General features: G+C 44.0%; 3 protein-coding genes across 12 annotated transcripts; all 3 read left to right on the plus strand.

Moving 5' to 3' along the window:
* The first annotated feature begins 8,657 nt into the window (after positions 1-8,657).
* Positions 8,658-9,605, plus strand: LOC125546387 (protein H2A.6-like). The gene is made up of 2 exons (XM_048710640.1): positions 8,658-8,920; positions 9,023-9,605. Exons 1-2 carry the CDS (start codon positions 8,747-8,749, stop codon positions 9,431-9,433), a joined length of 585 nt encoding a protein of 194 aa, XP_048566597.1. The 5' UTR covers positions 8,658-8,746; the 3' UTR covers positions 9,434-9,605.
* Positions 9,606-9,776: 171 nt separating this feature from the next.
* LOC125546390 (glycine-rich RNA-binding protein 2, mitochondrial-like) lies at positions 9,777-11,179 on the plus strand. Its single transcript, XM_048710647.1, has 4 exons — positions 9,777-9,960; positions 10,575-10,643; positions 10,717-10,823; positions 10,954-11,179. Exons 1-4 carry the CDS (start codon positions 9,855-9,857, stop codon positions 10,999-11,001), a joined length of 330 nt encoding a protein of 109 aa, XP_048566604.1. The 5' UTR covers positions 9,777-9,854; the 3' UTR covers positions 11,002-11,179.
* Positions 10,954-17,885, plus strand: LOC125546388 (glycine-rich RNA-binding protein 2, mitochondrial-like). 10 transcript variants are annotated; one of them, XR_007300626.1, is made up of 8 exons: positions 10,954-11,029; positions 13,599-13,809; positions 14,089-14,157; positions 14,252-14,358; positions 14,492-14,565; positions 15,646-15,730; positions 16,397-16,506; positions 16,677-17,385. XR_007300626.1 is itself a non-coding variant. In XM_048710641.1 (6 exons), the coding sequence occupies exons 1-5, from the start codon at positions 13,704-13,706 to the stop codon at positions 16,455-16,457; spliced, it is 417 nt and encodes a 138-aa protein (XP_048566598.1). In that variant the 5' UTR covers positions 11,318-13,703; the 3' UTR covers positions 16,458-16,506; positions 17,403-17,885. The 10 variants fall into 10 exon arrangements, 5 of the variants coding, with proteins under 5 accessions (XP_048566598.1, XP_048566599.1, XP_048566602.1 ...); XR_007300625.1 differs by lacking the exons at positions 10,954-11,029; positions 16,677-17,385 and adding an exon at positions 17,403-17,885 and having other exon boundaries at positions 11,318-13,809; XR_007300624.1 differs by lacking the exon at positions 10,954-11,029 and having other exon boundaries at positions 11,318-13,809; positions 16,677-17,384.
* The last annotated feature ends 433 nt before the right edge of the window (positions 17,886-18,318 follow it).

Below are 18,318 nucleotides of genomic sequence, written 5' to 3' on the forward strand. Positions count from 1 at the left end.
TTCCATAGCCATTCCAAGATATATTGCCATGCAACTTTCCATCGTTCCGTTTATTATGACACACTCCATCATTGTCGTATTGCTTAGCATGATCATGTAGTTAACATAGTATTTGTGGCAAAGCCACCGTTCATAATTCTTTCATACTTGTCACTCATGCATCATTGCATATCCCCGTACACCGCCGGAGGCATTCATATAGAGTCATATTTTTTCTAAGTATCTAGTTGTAATTGTTGAGTTGTAAGAAAAATAAAAGTGTGATCATCATCATTATTAGAGCATTGTCCCAGTGAGGAAAGGATGATGGAGACTATGATTACCCCACAAGTCGGGATGAGACTCCGGACAAAAAAAGAGAAAGAAAAGAGGCCATAAAAAGAGAAAAGGCCCAAAGAAAAAAAGAGAAAAAGAGAGAAGGGACAATGTTACTATCCTTTTACCACACTTGTGCTTCAAAGTAGCACCATGATCTTCATAGTAGAGAGTCTCTCATGTTATCACTTTCATATACTAGTGGGAATCTTTCATTATAGAACTTGGCTTGTATATTCCAATGATGGGCTTCCTCAAATTGCCCTAGGTCTTCATGAGCAAGCAAGTTGGATGCACACCCACTTAGTTTCTTTTTGAGCTTTCATATACTTATAGCTCTAGTGCATCCGTTGCATGGCAATCCCTACTCACTCACATTGATATCTATTGATGGGCATCTCCATAGCCCGTTGATACGCCTAGTTGATGTGAGACTATCTTCTCCCTTTTTGTCTTCTCCACAACCACCACTCTATTCCACCTATAGTGCTATATCCATGGCTCATGATCATGTATTGCGTGAAGATTGAAAAAGTTTTGAGAATGTCAAAAGTATGAAACAATTGCTTGGCTTGTCATCGGGGTTGTGCATGATTTAAATATTTTGTGTGGTGAAGATAGAGCATAGCCAGACTATATGATTTTGTAGGGATAACTTTCTTTAGCCATGTTATTTTGAGAAGACATAATTGCTTTGTTAGTATGCTTGAAGTATTATTATTTTCTATGTCAATATGAACTTTTGTCTTGAATCTTTCGGATCTGAATATTCATACCACAATTAAGAAGAATTACATTAAAATTATGCCAATAGCACTCCGCATCAAAAATTCTGTTGTTATCATTTACCTACTCGAGGACGAGTAGGAATTAAGCTTGGGGATGCTTGATACGTCTCCAACGTATCTATAATTTTTGATTGCTCCATGCTATATTATATACTGTTTTGGACATTATTGAGCTTTATTATCCACTTTTATATTATTTTTGGGACTAACCTATTAACCGGAGGTCCAGCCCAGATTTGCTGTTTTTTGCCTGTTTTAGGGTTTCGAAGAAAAGGAATATCAAACGGAGTCCAAATGGAATGAAACCTTCGGGAACGTGATTTACTCATCGAATACAACTCAGGAGACTTGGACCCTACGTCAAGACACGTAACAGGAGGCCACGAGGTAGGGGGGCGCATCTACCCCCCAGGCGCGCCCTCCACCCTTGTGGGCCCCCTGTTGCTCCACCAACGTACTTCTTCCTTCTATATATACCCACGTACCCCAAACGACCATATATGGAGCCAAAAACCTAATTCCACCGCCGCAACTTTCTGTATCCACGAGATCCCATCTTGGGGCCTGTTCTGGAGCTCCGCCGGAAGGGGCATCGATCACGGAGGGCTTCTTCATCAACACCATAGCCTCTCCGATGAAGTGTGAGTAGTTTACCTCAGACCTACGGGTCCATAGTTAGTAGCTAGATGGCTTCTTCTCTCTTTTTGGATCTCAATACAATGTTCTCCCCCTCTCTTGTGGAGATCTATTCGATGTAATCTTCTTTTTGCGGTGTGTTTGTTGAGACCGATGAATTGTGGGTTTATGATCAAATCTATCTATGAATAATATTTGAATCTTCTATGAATTCTTTTATGTATGATTGGTTATCTTTGCAAGTCTCTTCGAATTATCAGTTTGGTTTGGCCTACTAGATTGATATTTCTTGCGATGGGAGAAGTGCTTAGCTTTGGGTTCAATCTTGCGGTGTCCTTTCCCGGTGACAGTAAGGGCAGCAAGGCACGTATTGTATTGTTGCCATCGAGGATAACAAGATGGGGTTTTCTTCATATTGCATGAGTCTATCCCTCTACATCATGTCATCTTGCTTAAGGCGTTACTCTGTTTTTAACGTAATACTCTAGATGCATGCTGGATAGCGGTCGATGAGTGGAGTAATAGTAGTAGATGCATGCAGGAGTCGGTCTACTTGTCTCAGACATGATGCCTATATACATGATCATACCTAGATATTCTCATAACTATACTCAATCTTTCAATTACTCAATAGTAATTTGTTCACCCACCATAGAATACTTATGCTCTCGAGAGAAGCCACTAGTGAAACCTATGGCCCCCAGGTCTATCTTTATCATATCAATCTCCTACTACTTAGTTATTTACTTTGCCATTTACTTTGCCTTTATTTTACTTTGCATCTTTATCATAAAAATACCAAAAATATTATCTTATCATATCTATCAGATCTCACTCTCGTAAGTGGCCCTATAGGGATTGACAACCCCTATTTGCGTTGGTTGCGAGGATTTATTTGTTTTTGTGCAGGTGCGAGGGACTCGCGCGTAGCCTCCTACTGGATTGATACCTTGGTTCTCAAAAACTGAGGGAAATACTTACGCTACTTTGCTGCATCATCCCTTCCTCTTCGGGGAAAACCAACGCAGTGCTAAAAGAGGTAGCAGCACTCATTAAAATATGACATGCTAAAAGAGTTGACGTTGGACAAGGAAGACAACGTAATGGGTTATGTCTTCTTACATCTAAGATAAAGTATATTGTCTTGGATCTTCCAACATGATGAGCTTGCCTTTCCCCCTCATGCTAGCCAAATTCATTGCACCAAGTAGAGATACTACTTGTGCTTCCAAATACCCTTAAACTAGTCTTGCCATAAGAGTCCACCATATCTACCTATGGATTGAGCAAGATCCATCAAGTAAGTTTTCATCGGTGCAAGCAATAAAAATTGCTCTCTAAATATGTATGATTGATTGGTGTGGAGGAAATAAGCTTTATACGAGCGTGTGATATGGAAGTAATAAAAGCGACAGACTGCATAATAAAGGTCCATATCACGAGTGGTAATATAAAGTGACGTTCTTTCGCATTAAGATTTTGTGCATCCAACCATAAAAGCGCATGGCAACCTTTGCTTCCCTCTACGAAGGGCCTATCTTTTACTTTTATCTCCTACCTTGCATAAGAGTCATGGTGATCTTCACCCTTCCTTTTTACATTTTTTCCTTTGGCAAGCACAATATGTTGGAAAGATCCTGGTATATATGGCTAATTGGATGTGAGTTCTCATGAACTATTACTATTGACATTACCCTTGAGGTGAAACGTTGGGAGGCAAAACTATAAGCCCCTATCTTTCTCTGTGTCCGATTAAAACTCCATACCCATAAGTATTGCATGAGTGTCAGCAATTGTGAAAGATTATATGATAGTTGAGTATGTGGACTTGCTGAAAAGCTCTTATACATTGACTCTTTCCTATGTTATGATAAATTGCAATTACTTCAATGACTGAGATTATAGTTTGTTAGTTTTCAATGAAGTTTACGATTCATACTTGATATTGTGATTGAATTATTACTCTAGCATTAGATGTTATATGACAAAGAATTATGTAAGTTGCTGTTCTAAGAATGATCATGATGCCCTCATGTCCGTATTTTATTTTTTATCGACACCTCTATCTCTAAACATGTGGATATATTTTTCGATTTCGGCTTTTCGCTTGAGGACAAGTGAGGTCTAAGCTTGGGGGAGTTGATACGTCCATTTTGCATCATGCTCTTATATCAATATTTATTGCATTATGGGGTGTTATTACACATTATGTCACAGTACTTATGCATATTCTCTCTTATTTTACAAGGTTTACATAAAGAGGGAGAATGCCGGCAGCTGGGATTCTGAGCTGGAAAAGGAGCAAATATTAGAGACCTATTCTGCATAGCTCCAAAAGTCCTGAAACTTCACGGAAGATGTTTTCCAAATATATAAAAAATACTGAGAGCAAGAACCTCACCAGGGGGGCCACACCCTGCCCAGGAGGGTGGGGGCGCGCCCTACCCCTCTGGGCGCCCCCTGCCTCGTGGGCCCCCTGGTGGCCCTCCGGTGGCCATCTTCTGCTACATGGAGTCTTTCGATGGGAAAAAATCATAAGCCATCTTCTCGGATGAAACTCCGCCGCCACGAGGCGGAACCAATCTAGGGCTCTGGCGGAGCTGTTCTGCCGGGGAAACTTCCCTCCCGGAGGGGGAAATCATCGCCATCGTCATCACCAACGCTCCTCTCATCGGGAGAGAGCAATCTCCATCAACATCTTCATCAGCACCATCTCATCTCAAAACCCTAGTTCATCTCTTGTATCCAATTCTTGTCTCCAAGTCCGGGATTGGTGCTAGTAGGTTACTAGTAGTGTTAATTACTCCTTGTAGTTGATGCTAGTTGGTTTATTTGGTGGAAGATCATATGTTCAGATCCTATATGCATATCAATACCCCTCTGATTATGAACATGTTTATGCTTTGTGAGTAGTTACTTTTGTTCTTGAGGACATGGGAGAAGTCTTGCTATTAGTAGTCATGTGAATTTGGTATTCGTTTGATATTTTGATGAGATGTATGTTGTCTCTCCTCTAGTGGTGTTATGTGAACGTCGACTACATGACACTTCACCATTATTTGGGCCTAGAGGAAGGCATTGGGAAGTAATAAGTAGATGATGGGTTGCTAGAGTGACAGAAGCTTAAACCCTAGTTTATGCGTTGCTTAGTAAGGGGCTGATTTGGATCCATATGTTTCATGCTATGGTTAGGTTTACCTTAATACTTTTGTTGTATTTGCGGATGCTTGCAATAGAGGTTAATCATAAGTGGGATGCTTGTCCAAGTAAGGGCAGTACCCAAGCACCGGGCCACCCACATACCAAATTATCAAAGTACCGAACGCTAATCATATGAGCGTGATGAAAACTAGCTTGACGATATTCCCATGTGTCCTCGGGAGCGCTTTTCTCTATATAAGAGTTTGTCCAGGCTTGTCCTTTGCTACAAAAAGGATTGGGCCACCTTGCTGCACTTTATTTACTTTTGTTACTTGTTGCTCGTTACAAATTATCCTATCACAAAACTATCTGTTACCACTTATTTCAGTACTTGCAGAGAATACTTTGCTGGAAACCGCTTATCATTTCCTTCTGCTCCTCGTTGGGTTCAACACTCTTACTTATCTAAAGGACTATGATAGATCCCCTATACTTGTGGGTCATCACCCCACACCCCTAGTTGATTGTGTGGTGTGCCTATTGCAGTTGCATGCCGGTTGTAGTGCGTGCCCGTGACCGTGTAGACATGCAAGAGTTCCTAATTTGCGAAAGAGAAGTATCATGATTTTAATCTCACCTTCACATCCCATGGTGGTTTAAATGAAAAAAAATAAAATTATCAATAAACTTGTACTAGGCCGCCATCACTCCAATCCCCCTGGTTACCGAAAAAGGCTTTCGCCCCGTATTATAAATAAAGCAACATGGCCGAACCGATACAAGGTGATGAGGAAATCCTCTTACAAAGCAGATCAAAGATAAAACAAGAGATTTCAAGAGTGCCCACATCCTAAGACAAAACACCCGAGGCTACTGACAGGAAGAGAACTCGTGCTTCTGAGAGAGACCATCAGACTTCGACAGAACGCACACACCAAGTTGTCGCCTGAGAGGACCCCCTGTCCTCTCGCTCTGGGCCGTCAAGTGCCGATCCTGCGTGTAGACACCGAGGACCGAGAGCGATGCCACCAAAGTCATGTGTAAAAGATAAGAAGCCGCTAGGAACACCTCTTTCTAGAGCCAAAGGGGCATCGAGAAGGAGGATCCGAGCTCACTTGCCGATGTCGAAGAGACGTAACCGAAGGGTGCCCGAGCTCCATGGCAACGTCCCCAAGAGGGTGACGATGCCACACACCGCCATCGCCGTGATCGAAAGACGACCGAGGGTTTTCTCCAGAAGCCCTGACACGGAGGAGAACCACAACGACGCTCCCAAGAGGGACGCGACACCCACATGCATCAGCGCCACTGGTGCCGAAGCACGAAGCTTTTGCCCCGCAGTCTCACCCATGCCACACCGAGATACCACGGTCCAAGTCCCCTGCCACCAAAACAGACCTCCACAACATTCTGGGTGACACTGCTGCCGAAGCACCGCCACCACCAGGTTTCATGTCGCCTCCCTACTTGTCATCCACACGACCAAGGAGAAATTCCACCGCCACCGCTACGTTGCTTGCCACATAGCCAAACGCGCAACACATCGGCTCTGGCGCCCCAGTCTACCTCGCAGTCGTCCTCAAGCACCTCGTCGCTGAGGTAACCACCCAACCATTGATATAGCCCATTCATGTTCTTCTCGTGCCCGATAGAGCGGTAAGTGATCTCTTCTCGGTGTGCTATTTGAACACCGATGCTGGAACTGGCGGGCAACGCAGCCAATGACAACAAGAAGACCCGAATCATGTCGCTTCACCTACTACTCGCCACTCGCAACAACGAGGAGCTCGCCAAGCTGCTTGACGACATCACCATCGCCCATAGTTGCGTGTTACCCAACATACACTGTGTTGTTCTCCAAGAAGGCCAGCATGAACTAGCATCATAATGACTTCAAACCATGGAGTCCACTAATAATACCACATTCTACATTAATGCAGTGACATGCCTACAAGTTGTATCCCTCACTTCTCCTTTCCGATAATGATGAAAACTTTTCATTCTTTTCATGAAAGTTTCGTTGTTAACTAAGAACGAGGGTGAGCATTTGGACGGCCGTCAAAATTTCGGATCTAACCAACTTTTTAGCCATCGCATTCAGTTTTTCTGCCAACAACATGAAAATCTCGCGATGGCAAAATCTTCGCCAACCAATTAGCATGCCCCGTTTTGATACGGTAGGTGTGGGCGCCATCCAGACATGCCATACACCCACCCAATTCGTGTCACTCTGATCGTTCAACTCGCAGAGTGAAATGTGCATAGCCCAACCCATATTCGATCCACGTGTAACGATCAGCCTACCACGATGTAATCATACAATCTAGCCTTCTACCACACAAAAATGCCACCCAAATCATACCAAAAACAAAAACGGGGTAATTGCCCCAAATAACAGAGTCGAAAAACCCTCCATGTGAAAAGAGAGCCTATTCTCACTGCCCCTAAAATTTTGAACCAATCCTGGCCGCCCACCCTCCGATATCTGACAACGGGGAGCGCACGTCACGCAGATCGTGCCCCACCCGCGGAGCCCCCTCCCCCTATAAAGCCGATGCCCTCGTCGCCGGTAGACGCCACCAAATTCGAAGCAATTCCACGCATTCCCACCCATCGCCGCCGCTGCCCACCACATCCCGTGGTGAGGGCATTAACCTTTTATTTAAATAACTTGGCATTTGGTACCGTGGTGAGGGCACCATCCAGACATGCCCTATACCCACTCAACTCGTGTCACACCGGATCGTTCATCCCACAGAGCAAAATGGGCGTATTTTTTTTCACGAATATGCAAATCTTGCATATCATTTCATTGATAGAAGAAGATAGAATGAATACATGAGGTGGTACAACACATGACACGAACATAAGGGGCGTGAACATGGTGCCCGAAGCTGAGAGATAAGAGATACTCGACCCAAAACAAAAGAAGAACACAACTAAAATCGTCGACCAGAGAAGCTACCCAACCAACAACTAAACGGCCAAACATCTCCAAATCTAACACGGAGTATGCCGCGAGCAAAACAAGACAACACCTTCACGAAGGAGAACGACACCGGGACGTCATCGTTGTTTGGTCCGGAAAACCGGACCTAGGGTTTCCTTTGATGCTCGAAGAGGGGCATGGATAATGGCCATGGCAGCGCCTCCAGGAAGGGGACGACACCTGGGGGTGTCGCCACTGCCAACACAATATGCAGGGATTTCGCCCCGGCCAAATTCCGAGCAATCCCAAGTCGTCGGAGCACAGATCAAAGATGAGGCGGCCGATCATAGGCCAGAGCAGCATCTGCAGGAAGGGGAGCCACGCCCGACGCCGAAGGAGGGCACCGGGCGCTGCCAAACATGCAATCTCCGAAGGAGGACGAGTTTGCGTAATGGGCATATCCCAACCCCTATTTTGATCCATGCATAATGATGAACTTACCACGATGTAATTATGCGACAGAAATTCCACTCATCAATATACCAGCAACAAAATGGGATAACTAATTACCAAAAATAACATAACCGAAAACCCCTCCGCCTGAAAAGAGCGCGTATTCCCGCCGCCCCCAAATTTTCGAACTCATTTCCCGCACGAAAGGAAAGAAACGGAGGGAAAAATCCCTGCGCTCTGATTGGCCGATCGGGCCCTCCCACGGATCGCGCCCCTCGAACCGATCCTGACCGCTCGCCCTCCCAGATCCGACGGCGGGGAGAGCACGTCACGCGGATCGCGGCCCCTCCCTCGGAGCCCCCCTCCCCCCTATAAAACCGGCGCCTTCGCCGCCGGCAGACGCCACGAAATTCGAAGCATTCCCATCCACCGCCGCCGCCCGCCGCATTCCGAGAGGTTCGAGCTCGCCGGAGAGGGAGGAGAGATGGCCAGGAAGGGCGGAGAGAGGAAGAAGGCGGTGACCCGGTCCATCAAGGCCGGCCTCCAGTTCCCCGTCGGCCGCATCGGGCGCTTCCTCAAGAAGGGCCGCTACGCGCAGCGCGTCGGCTCCGGCGCCCCCGTCTACCTCGCCGCCGTCCTCGAGTACCTCGCCGCCGAGGTAACCACCCAACCGATCCCGTGCTCTGTTCCTCCCCTCTTCTTTCTCGCGCTCGCCGGAGTGCTGACCGATCTTGTCTCGGTTCTTTGGATGGATTCGCAGGTGCTGGAGCTCGCCGGCAACGCCGCCAAGGACAACAAGAAGACCCGCATCGTGCCGCGCCACCTGCTCCTCGCCATCCGCAACGACCAGGAGCTCGGCAAGCTGCTCGCCGGCGTCACCATCGCGCACGGCGGCGTGATCCCCAACATCAACCCCGTGCTGCTCCCCAAGAAGGCCCTCGAGAAGGCCGAGAAGGAGTCCCAGTCGCCCAAGTCGCCCAAGAGGAAGGCCCCCGCCCCCGCACCCGCCGCCAAGAAGACCCCCAAGAAGAAGGCCGCCGACAAGAAGACCGCCGCCGACAAGAAGACCGCCGCCGCCGACAAGAAGACCGCCGCCGCCGACAAGAAGACCGCCGCCGCCGACAAGAAGGCTGCCGCCGACGCCGAGGAGGAGGCCGCCGCCGACGAGTAGACAGGGCCAAGTTGCGTCGCGTAGTTCTGCATCTGAGAGGGGAGAGAAAGAGAGAGAGCATGGGATCCTGTATGTAATGCCTGGTCTGGAGTCCGAACTGGTGGTAGTCTGTAGCGTCGATTGATCTTGAATCACTGCTGAATTGAAGCTGGAAACTTGATCGTTTAGCCAATTCCAATCTTTTCCGTGTCAATTTTGCGAAATTTTGCCGGTTCTTGCCTTGATCCCCTTGTTCGTCTGTACATTTGTTCCCACAATTTCACCTGGTTAGGTGTTCTTGGGGGCGATTTGGCAATAACTTGGTTCAGTGAGGTGTGGTTTGTGAAATTTCTTAGGGGGTCAACCGATCTGCGGGGAAGGGGATCTGGGGATCGAAGGATTTGGGGATTATTTCTAGGGTTCGTAGCATAGGCGAAAGGCGATGCTGAATTGGGGAAGAAAGGCTGCGCTCCATGCTAGGGTTCCGGCGGGCAAGCTGCTGGATTGGAGCGCCGCTTTCTCGTCAGGCTCCAAACTGTTCGTCGGAGGTAAGATTCGTCGATCCCATTCTCGTGTTCTCCTGGTATTCGGTTTGGGAATTTGTTCGGTGCTTGGACCCCAATCTTTCCTGTGTTCGAGATCTGGCGGGTGTCCTATATGGCAATTTGCTAACCGGCTTAGGAAGATCATGCTAGTTCCTCAATCATCCTGCTTGCTGTTTGCTAGCAAAAATAGTGCATTATTCTGTCTGGTGAATTTGGTGCAAACGCTCTGTCCAATCTGAAAAAACTGCAAGTGCTAGGAGAAATCTGTTTGAGCATTGCGCAATGCAAGAATGCTGCTGACTTATGGTTCAGGATGCCTGGGGTTCAGTTTCTGGTCAATCTGATTGATGCCTGAACCTGAACCTCTTCTCCGTTGGAGACCTGCCAGATTTATCCAGGTCATGCTAGTTTCTAAACCATCCTGCTTGCTGATTTTGCTAGCACAATGTATTTATTTCGTCCAATGAAATTCCGTGCAAGCAGCGAGTTCAATCTTAAATAAATGTAAATGTTAGGAAGTATCTGTGTGAACACTGAACAAATGCAAGAACTGTGCTGACGTATGAATGGTTCAGGATGTTTTGATGCCCTGCTGTTTTTTCCACCGAGTTTTTCAGGCCTGTCCTATGACACCAATGAAGTTGCTCTCAAGGATGCGTTCTCTCAGCATGGCGATGTTATCCAAGGTACAGATTTATCTGCTCTGAATCTTTTTGCTGATTAGGGGATTGTCCTCGGACTGATCAATGCGCCTGACAGTCAAAGTGATATGCCATCCTGTGACCGGGCAATCAAAAGGATACGGTTTCGTCAAGTTCTCCTCGGAAAAAGAAGCTGCTGCGGCATTGGAGAAGATGAGCGATGAGGTAAGAATTGTGCTTCACGGATTCTGTAGGTATAGCAGAAGAAGCCAAGTTCCTGCAAGATAATATGCAGTGCTCAGTGCAGTTCTTTTACTTATGCTGACACATTTTTCCCACATGATGATTGTTACAGGTGCTTGATGGGAAGAACATACGGGTGCATTTTGCAAACAGTGGATGACCTGCTACTGCTGCTATAGATGAGCAAGGTACTTATCCGGTCTTTGTTTGTTGTGTTCAGAACTTGTAATGTTCGTTCGTGCCCTGGACATGTACCTTTGTATGATCACCAGTACATATTTCAAGCTCAGTCTTACGACCAACTTCAAATAGACCAGTCTTCTGATTTTTTAGCTTGACATTGCCTGTATCATTCTGATTTTTGATAACTGAAAACCAGAGGAACACCTGATTGGTTAGCTAATTCTCTTCGACTAAGACAGAAAGTTAATTCATCGTTTTCTAATTTTAGGTCCACATTAGCGCTGGTTTGGGGAACAATTTATGCTCTCATCTTAATACTTGTATATGGCAAGTCCGATGGAAACCAGCTATCCATCCAGAAGTGTATTATGTATGTTGTGGCAAGCATGGCATGTTATTTCCATCCAGAATGCCAATGGGTCTGTAAACTAGAGCTTATTTTTGGGAGTTTTATTTAAAGGGCAGCTGTAAAATTTGAGCTTAATTTGGGAAATTTTACCGACATGAGAGTTGCATTTCTTCAAACGCACATGATTCAGTACGGAACATCTCATATTTAGCTCAATGAGCCAAGCATATAGCACAAGGGAGATGTTAAAGGAATTCCGTATTTATCCGGCTTACTTATTTCAAGGCTTAAGAATTTATATGAGCAGTGGCTCAACTAGTGTAGGCATAAAGCAGAACTTGTTCACATCGTCAAGCAAGTGACACGCCACATAATTATCATTCATCAAGTAGCATCCGACTTTCCTAGGCCCTTTATTTTGGCAGGTAGTCAGCCACCTCCTTATTCCCATTCATGCATGTTTTCCCCCACTAAAGGGAAAAATCACTGAACCTAAGGTAGACTCTCCAGAGCACATGTTAACTGGTCAGAACTCTGAATTAATTGCTGGTTACCAGAGCTAGCTTTACCAGGCATCTGTTTTAATTCGAACACCCGAAGGACGGATCCCATGTTTCATTTGGCATGGAACACACAACTATGAGGAACAATATCGTACATTGGGTATATGGCATTAATAGGTAAATGAGGAAATAACTGAGAGCAATATGCTTCTGGGCTCTGGCAGACATGAGACGAAATTCGTTTCTAACAGGCTATGGTGTTGTGTAACTGCACTGTTGTACTAGAGCTATATATTTGGATCAAACAATCACTCATAAAAAAATTCCTCAAAAACTTATATTACATTTTTTTTGTTATCTCAAAAAGTATATCACTGTCATTGAACAAGACAGGATGTGCAGAGTGAGCCCCTAGCTTTGAGGATATGACAACCGACGATATGTATCGGGAATGGAAAGCACAGTTCAAAATGGAAAGGCATTTCGTGTGAAGCTTCTGAGGGAAGCGCACATCTGAACCTTCATTCGAGGTTGCCTGCTCACTCTGGAATTTATGCTTTTCCTACTGCTAGCTGTCTCATGTAAATGCATCAGAAAGAAATGCCGTGCTGCTAGCTAGCCATGTTCAAATCGAGATTGTTTCAAGGCTAACCTTGCACCACCTACATATATGTGCTGATTTAGTACAACTTTGTCCTAAATCAGCGACAATTAATATGGATCGGAGGGAGTATCCTTTTTCTTCATCCTTGGCTCTCTCTCACAGTCGCGGAGGATATTGGCTGCTTGGTGAAACCGTCTTTACAAAATGGCCATGCGATAAGTAGCTTTGATTTTACCCCCAGTAGTTGTGTTAGAGTACGTAATGGGCCTAATGGGCCCGTTAGTCTTAGGGTTAATTAGAGATAAGAGTCGCTTACTTAGGGGTCAAGTAAGCCTTGCTTGGGAGTCAAGTAAACCTCTCTATATAAAGAGAGGAGATGTATCAATCTAATCAAGCAAGAATTAAGAAGGAAATCCCTTCCCTCTTGCCCGGCCGTGGGCAAAAAGGCCCCCGGCCGGCCCTCTCGCGCCCTCCTTCTAGCAGCGCCATAACAAGTTGTTTAGTTAATAAACCTAGTGCAGCATGATTCGTCTTGTACATGCTCCACTTCTCATCTAGAATGGCATGCTGATCTAAACACAGCCAGCCAGCTTTGAGAAAACTGTTTCGAAGATGATCTGTCATGTCTTTCTGAACTTTGGTGAAATTCTTAAACTAATTAGAATTTAGAAGTATCATTTACATGTCTTTAGCCTGAAACCATTATATTTATATATAACTGTCCATGCCGCCGAGGAGTAGTTAGGGCCCCGTCGTGTAGCTTATTAGTTCTATAATATCTGAGAGAGAGAGAAAAGAGAGAGGGGTGGATGGATCCTGTATATATCTTTGGAGTCCAAACTGGTAGTAATCTGTAGTTTCGATTGATCTTGAATCATTGCTAAATTGAAGCTGAAAAACTTGATCGAATAGCCAATTCCAATCTCCATTTTGTGTATCTTTCGTTTGGATGTCTTGTTATGTTGATCCTTTTGCTTGTTCTTGATCTTGATGCCCATGTGAACAACGATCTTCTCTTGCTGCAATGTTTCAGTATTTTTTTTGAAACGAATGTTTCAGGCAGTTTCACTTGATTAGCCGTTCTTGAGGGACAATCTTGGAATTGCTTGATTTAGCAGGGTGCGAATCATGAAAATTTTGTGTAGCGAGTGATCTGATTTGGGGGAAGGGGATCAGAGAGGTCTACCAATTTAGGGAATATTTCTAGGGTCGTAGCATAGGAGATGCTCAATTGGGCAAGCAAGGCTGAGCTACATGCTAGGGTTCCTCTGGGCAAGCTGCTGGATCGGGCCGCCACTTTCTCCTCAGGCTCCAAGTTGTTCGTCCGAGGTATGATTCGTACATTTCATTCTCCTCTGGTGTTCAGTCCTAGTCAATTCGTTTGGTGCTTGGACCCCAATCTCTCCTATGTTGAGATCTGATGCCAATTTGAGAATCTGCTTAGGAAGAGGGGATTCATGCTTGGAACAACCCTGTTAGTTAACACTGAGCACATCCTGCTTATTTGCGAAAGATAAAGGACATTGAGCTATCCGAGAAATGTGCTGACTTAAGAATATGGTTGAGGATGTTCTGATGCCCTGCTGTTTCTTCCACTGAGTTTTTCAGGTCTGTCCTACAACTCGAATGAAGTTGCTCTCAAGGACGCCTTCTCTCAGCATGGCAATGTTATCCAAGGTACAAATTTATCTGTTCTGAATCTTTATGCGGTTGTATCTGTGATTTGTGTGGACTAGGGGATTGTCCTCTGATTGGCCAATGTGCCTTACAGTGAAAGTAATATGCCATCCTGTCACGGGGAGATCCAAAGGATACGTCTTGGTCAAGTTCTCTTCAGAAACTGAAGCAGCCGCGGCGTTGGAGAGGATGAGTGACGAGGTAAAAATAAAATGTGCTTCGTTGATCTGTTGGTACAGCAGAAAAAGCCATGTTCTCGCAGGATGATATGCAGCGTTTGGTGCGGCTCTTTTCCTTACGCTAACACAGTTTGGCCACATGATGATTGTTTCAGGTGCTTGATGGAAAGAAAATACGGGTGGATTATGCAAACAGCGAACAATCTGCTGCTGCTGCTGCTGCAGATGAGTAAGGTGCCTATCTGGAATCTGTAATTGTTTCACTGTAAGGCACATGTACTCTGTATATTTACGTAATCACCAGTATATATTTTAAGTTCAGTCCTATGACCAACTTCAAATAGACCGGCCGTCTGATTTGTTTAGCTTTACATTGCCTGTAGCATTGTGATTATTGATAACTTAAAATACAGAAGAACGTCTGACAGCTAATTCTCTTATACTAAGACACGGAATTCATTCATCGACCTTATTTTTTATTTGAGGTCAACATTAGCCATGGTCTAGGAAACAATTTATGCCCGGCTTTTAAAAACTTGAGTATGGCATCAAGTCTCAGGAAAAGTATTGAGTTAGAAAATCAATTTTATTGCATGTTACAGTGTCGGGTTTACATGGGAAATGAAGTGTTTGTTGTGCCCAGAATCTGTAATGTCGATGGAGCCCTGGACATGCATGCACTCTGTACATTTGAATGATCATCGGTACTTATTTTATTTTCATTCCCATACCAGCTTTACCGGTAGACTAGTCCTCTGATCGTTTAACTTGGCACTGGCTGTAGCATTCTGCCTATTGCTAACTGAAAAGAACAGAGCAACACCTAATCGGTGGTGAATTCTCTTTCACCAAGAGACATAATTAATTCCATTGCTTTTGTTTTAGGTCAACATTAACGCTAGTTTCGGAAACAATTCATGCCCCTGATCTTAAAACCTGAGAACTTGCTTTCGCTTCTGTTATAATGCAGAAATATCATCCAGAAGTGTATAATGTTGCAGCAAAGCTTGGCATATCGTAACTATCGGGTGTGGGAAGGAGTTTGTAAATTGGAGATATTTTTGTGTGTGGCAATTTTACTTAAAGGACACTTGTAAATTTGAGCTTAGTTTGGTAAATTTGACCAAAACATGAGTTCCATTTCTTCAAACGCACATGATTCAGCATGAAGCATCTCATATTTAGATCAATGAGCCAAACATATAACACAAGGGAACTGGAAAAGGAGTTCCTGATTTATCTGCACTACTTCTTTCAAAGCTTTAGAATTTATATGAGCTGTAACTCAACGAGTGTAGGTATAACACAGGACTAGTTCACACACCCAAGGAAAGGACAAGCCGCCAGACAGTCATTTATCAAGCTGCATCCGAATTTTCTAGGCCCTTTACAATGTAAGTAGCATAAGGATTCCTGTACAATAACGATGCCATATCTGCACCACTGCATATACTTAGAATCGTTGAGAACCAAAACTATCATGGAATGCTGACGCCGAGTGCCCTCATTAGTGGCACTTTTACTTTTGGCAGGCAGTCACCTCCTTATGCTGATTCTTGTCTGATTTCCTCCATTAAAGAAAAAAAAATCACCAAACCTGAGATCGTAGCACTCTCCACAACACATGCTAATTGGTCAGAATTCCGAATTAATTACTGCTTGCAAAGAGCTAGACTTAAAAGGTAGTATCTAACTATCTATTTAAATTCTTATACCGTAGTTATTTTTCCTCCAAATGTCTGAATCCATATCCGAATTCAGAAGTCATTCAGCCAAAAAAGATGTACTCCCTCCGTCCTCAGATATGGGCAATGAAAGCTGTAGCCCCTCATAATTTATTCTGCGCGAATGTTATTAAGTGGAATAAAGACGTTGACAATAGGACACGATGCTTGACTAATCTCAGCTATTCACTGAAATGCATGTATGTTATGTTATACACCTCTTCCTGCTCAAAATAACATAGCCGCAGAACCTTTTCTTCATTCTGAACAAACTGCAACTACACCTGAGTGGCTGAGTTGGAAGCTAACATGATCCATCAATTCTTCCCCGATCAGGTCTTCTCCTAAGCATGAGACCTTTATCCGAGGGACACATACTGGGCTCCATTTGGCATAAGCATTGTTTCGCAAAGGGAACCATGAACCATCTGTAGTTGCCCCCAAAGGTTAGAATAACTTTGCCTTGCCTTTTGCTGTTTGGTTTCGGGGTTTTGCTGGGTTTGTGCTTTGCTCTGTCTTGGATGCGTGTTTGAGGGAAAAAGGGGATATGGCATTAATTGATAAATGGGGAAATAACTGGAATGAACATACGAGATGACATTCATTTTTCTAGCAGGTCACGGTGCTGTATAACTTCACTGTAAGAACTAAAGGAGCAGCAGGAGACTCCTAATTCTATATTTTAACAAAATAAGATATGTAACTATCAGTGTACTCTACAAGTGGTAGAAGACAGAATCTAAATTGCAATAAAGTTGGCAGAAGTGGTCAGGGAATTAGCAAGCTCCCGAGTGACCCTCAACTTCAGAATTTCAATATCTGCCTTGAACATTCTAATCCAGTCCCTAATATCAGCAGGGATGGCATGAAAAAAAGCACATGTTTCTGTTTTTCCAGATGTTCCAAGCCGCAAGAATTGCCCTGTTTTCGGGTGCGTCTAGGTCCTATATCACTAGTTCAAATCAATAGTTAAGGAGTACCTCTTGCAAATGTCACTTCCATATCCTCTGATGACAATGTATGCCAGTTTTGGTGGAATTTTCTTCCCACCCACGCAGGAGGGCTGGATGGTTTGTTTATGTTTCTTTACCCGATTAAAATAAATAAATATCTTGTTAACTGGGTGTCCAAATTACAAACCGTTCCCACCATTGCATTTCTCGCATTGATATCTTCAAAATTAGATCACATGTTGATAAGTTTTGGCAAAATTATTTCGATCGAAAATCATGTTCCCAATGTGAATTAACATGTGCTCCAAACTGTACTAACTCGGGAAGCATGCATATACTTTATATCATCAGTGCAGACTGCAATAATCTTGTCATCCACTTCACTGCAGAACTTTGTCTTCATTCTGAACAAATTGCAACAACACCTGAGTGGCTGAATAGGAAGCGAACACGATCCATCATAGGCACGACTGCACGAGACCTTTATCCGAGTGACACATTATTGGGCTCCATTTGGCATAAACATTATTTTAAAAAAGGGAACCATCTGTCTTTTAGCTAGGTTAGAATAGCTTTGCCTTGCTTTTTGCCCTGTTTTCACTCGGTCTGTGCTTTGCCTTGTCTTGGATGTGTGTTTGTGAAAAGAAAGAGGGAACCATCTGTTGGTATATGGCATTAATTGATAGCGGGGGGAATAACTGGAGTGAATATGCTTACATCATCTGGCAGATACGTGATTACATTCATTTTGTAGTGGGCTATGGTGCTGTATAACTGCACTTTAAGCGAAAATTTGATACAGGTCGCACTGTAAGTATTAATTGTACTAGATGTTATACGAGAAGGAGATATTTCTGCATTTTGTAGTGGTCTATGGTGCTGTATAACTGCACATGTGCTTCACACAACACATCCGAGCTCTGACGGACAAAAATCGAAAGAAAGTGGAAAAAAAATCCCCAAAAAATTGGAAACCCAGAAAAAACCCACCGCAGTGCTAGAAACAAAAAAGTATTGTGACATTTTAAAAAGTGTTCCCGCATTAAAAAAATATGTTCCTCATGCTTTAAGAAAATATTTTTATAACGTCAAAATAATGTTCGTGTAATTTAGAAAAATGTTTTGTACAATTCAAAAAAAAATGTCCGTGGCACTAAAGACTGTGTTCAAGCATTTTTCAAATGTTTGCACATTTACATAAATGTTCATGGAAAAATGTTTAATGTGTTACAAGAAACATCTACTGTGCATATAAAAAATGTACAATGTAAATTTGGCAAATGTTCAAACATGTATTCAGAAAAA

This window comes from Triticum urartu, chromosome 3 (genome assembly GCF_003073215.2).
Source record: "Triticum urartu cultivar G1812 chromosome 3, Tu2.1, whole genome shotgun sequence".
Taxonomy (NCBI): domain Eukaryota; kingdom Viridiplantae; phylum Streptophyta; class Magnoliopsida; order Poales; family Poaceae; genus Triticum; species Triticum urartu.

What these genes read in the sequence shown, in the direction of transcription:
- LOC125546387 (XM_048710640.1), top strand. Translation starts at nt 8,747, where the DNA reads ATGGCCAGGAAGGGCGGAGAGAGGAAGAAGGCGGTGACCCGGTCCATC. An exon ending in TCGAGTACCTCGCCGCCGAG is followed by an intron (nt 8,921 to 9,022) that starts GTAACCACCCAA and finishes ATGGATTCGCAG; the next exon opens with GTGCTGGAGCTCGCCGGCAA.
- LOC125546390 (XM_048710647.1), top strand. Translation starts at nt 9,855, where the DNA reads ATGCTGAATTGGGGAAGAAAGGCTGCGCTCCATGCTAGGGTTCCGGCG. An exon ending in CTCCAAACTGTTCGTCGGAG is followed by an intron (nt 9,961 to 10,574) that starts GTAAGATTCGTC and finishes CGAGTTTTTCAG; the next exon opens with GCCTGTCCTATGACACCAAT. An exon ending in TGGAGAAGATGAGCGATGAG is followed by an intron (nt 10,824 to 10,953) that starts GTAAGAATTGTG and finishes TGATTGTTACAG; the next exon opens with GTGCTTGATGGGAAGAACAT.
- LOC125546388 (XM_048710641.1), top strand. Translation starts at nt 13,704, where the DNA reads ATGCTCAATTGGGCAAGCAAGGCTGAGCTACATGCTAGGGTTCCTCTG. An exon ending in TGGAGAGGATGAGTGACGAG is followed by an intron (nt 14,359 to 14,491) that starts GTAAAAATAAAA and finishes TGATTGTTTCAG; the next exon opens with GTGCTTGATGGAAAGAAAAT. An exon ending in GCTGCTGCTGCTGCAGATGA is followed by an intron (nt 14,566 to 16,396) that starts GTAAGGTGCCTA and finishes TTCCCCGATCAG; the next exon opens with GTCTTCTCCTAAGCATGAGA.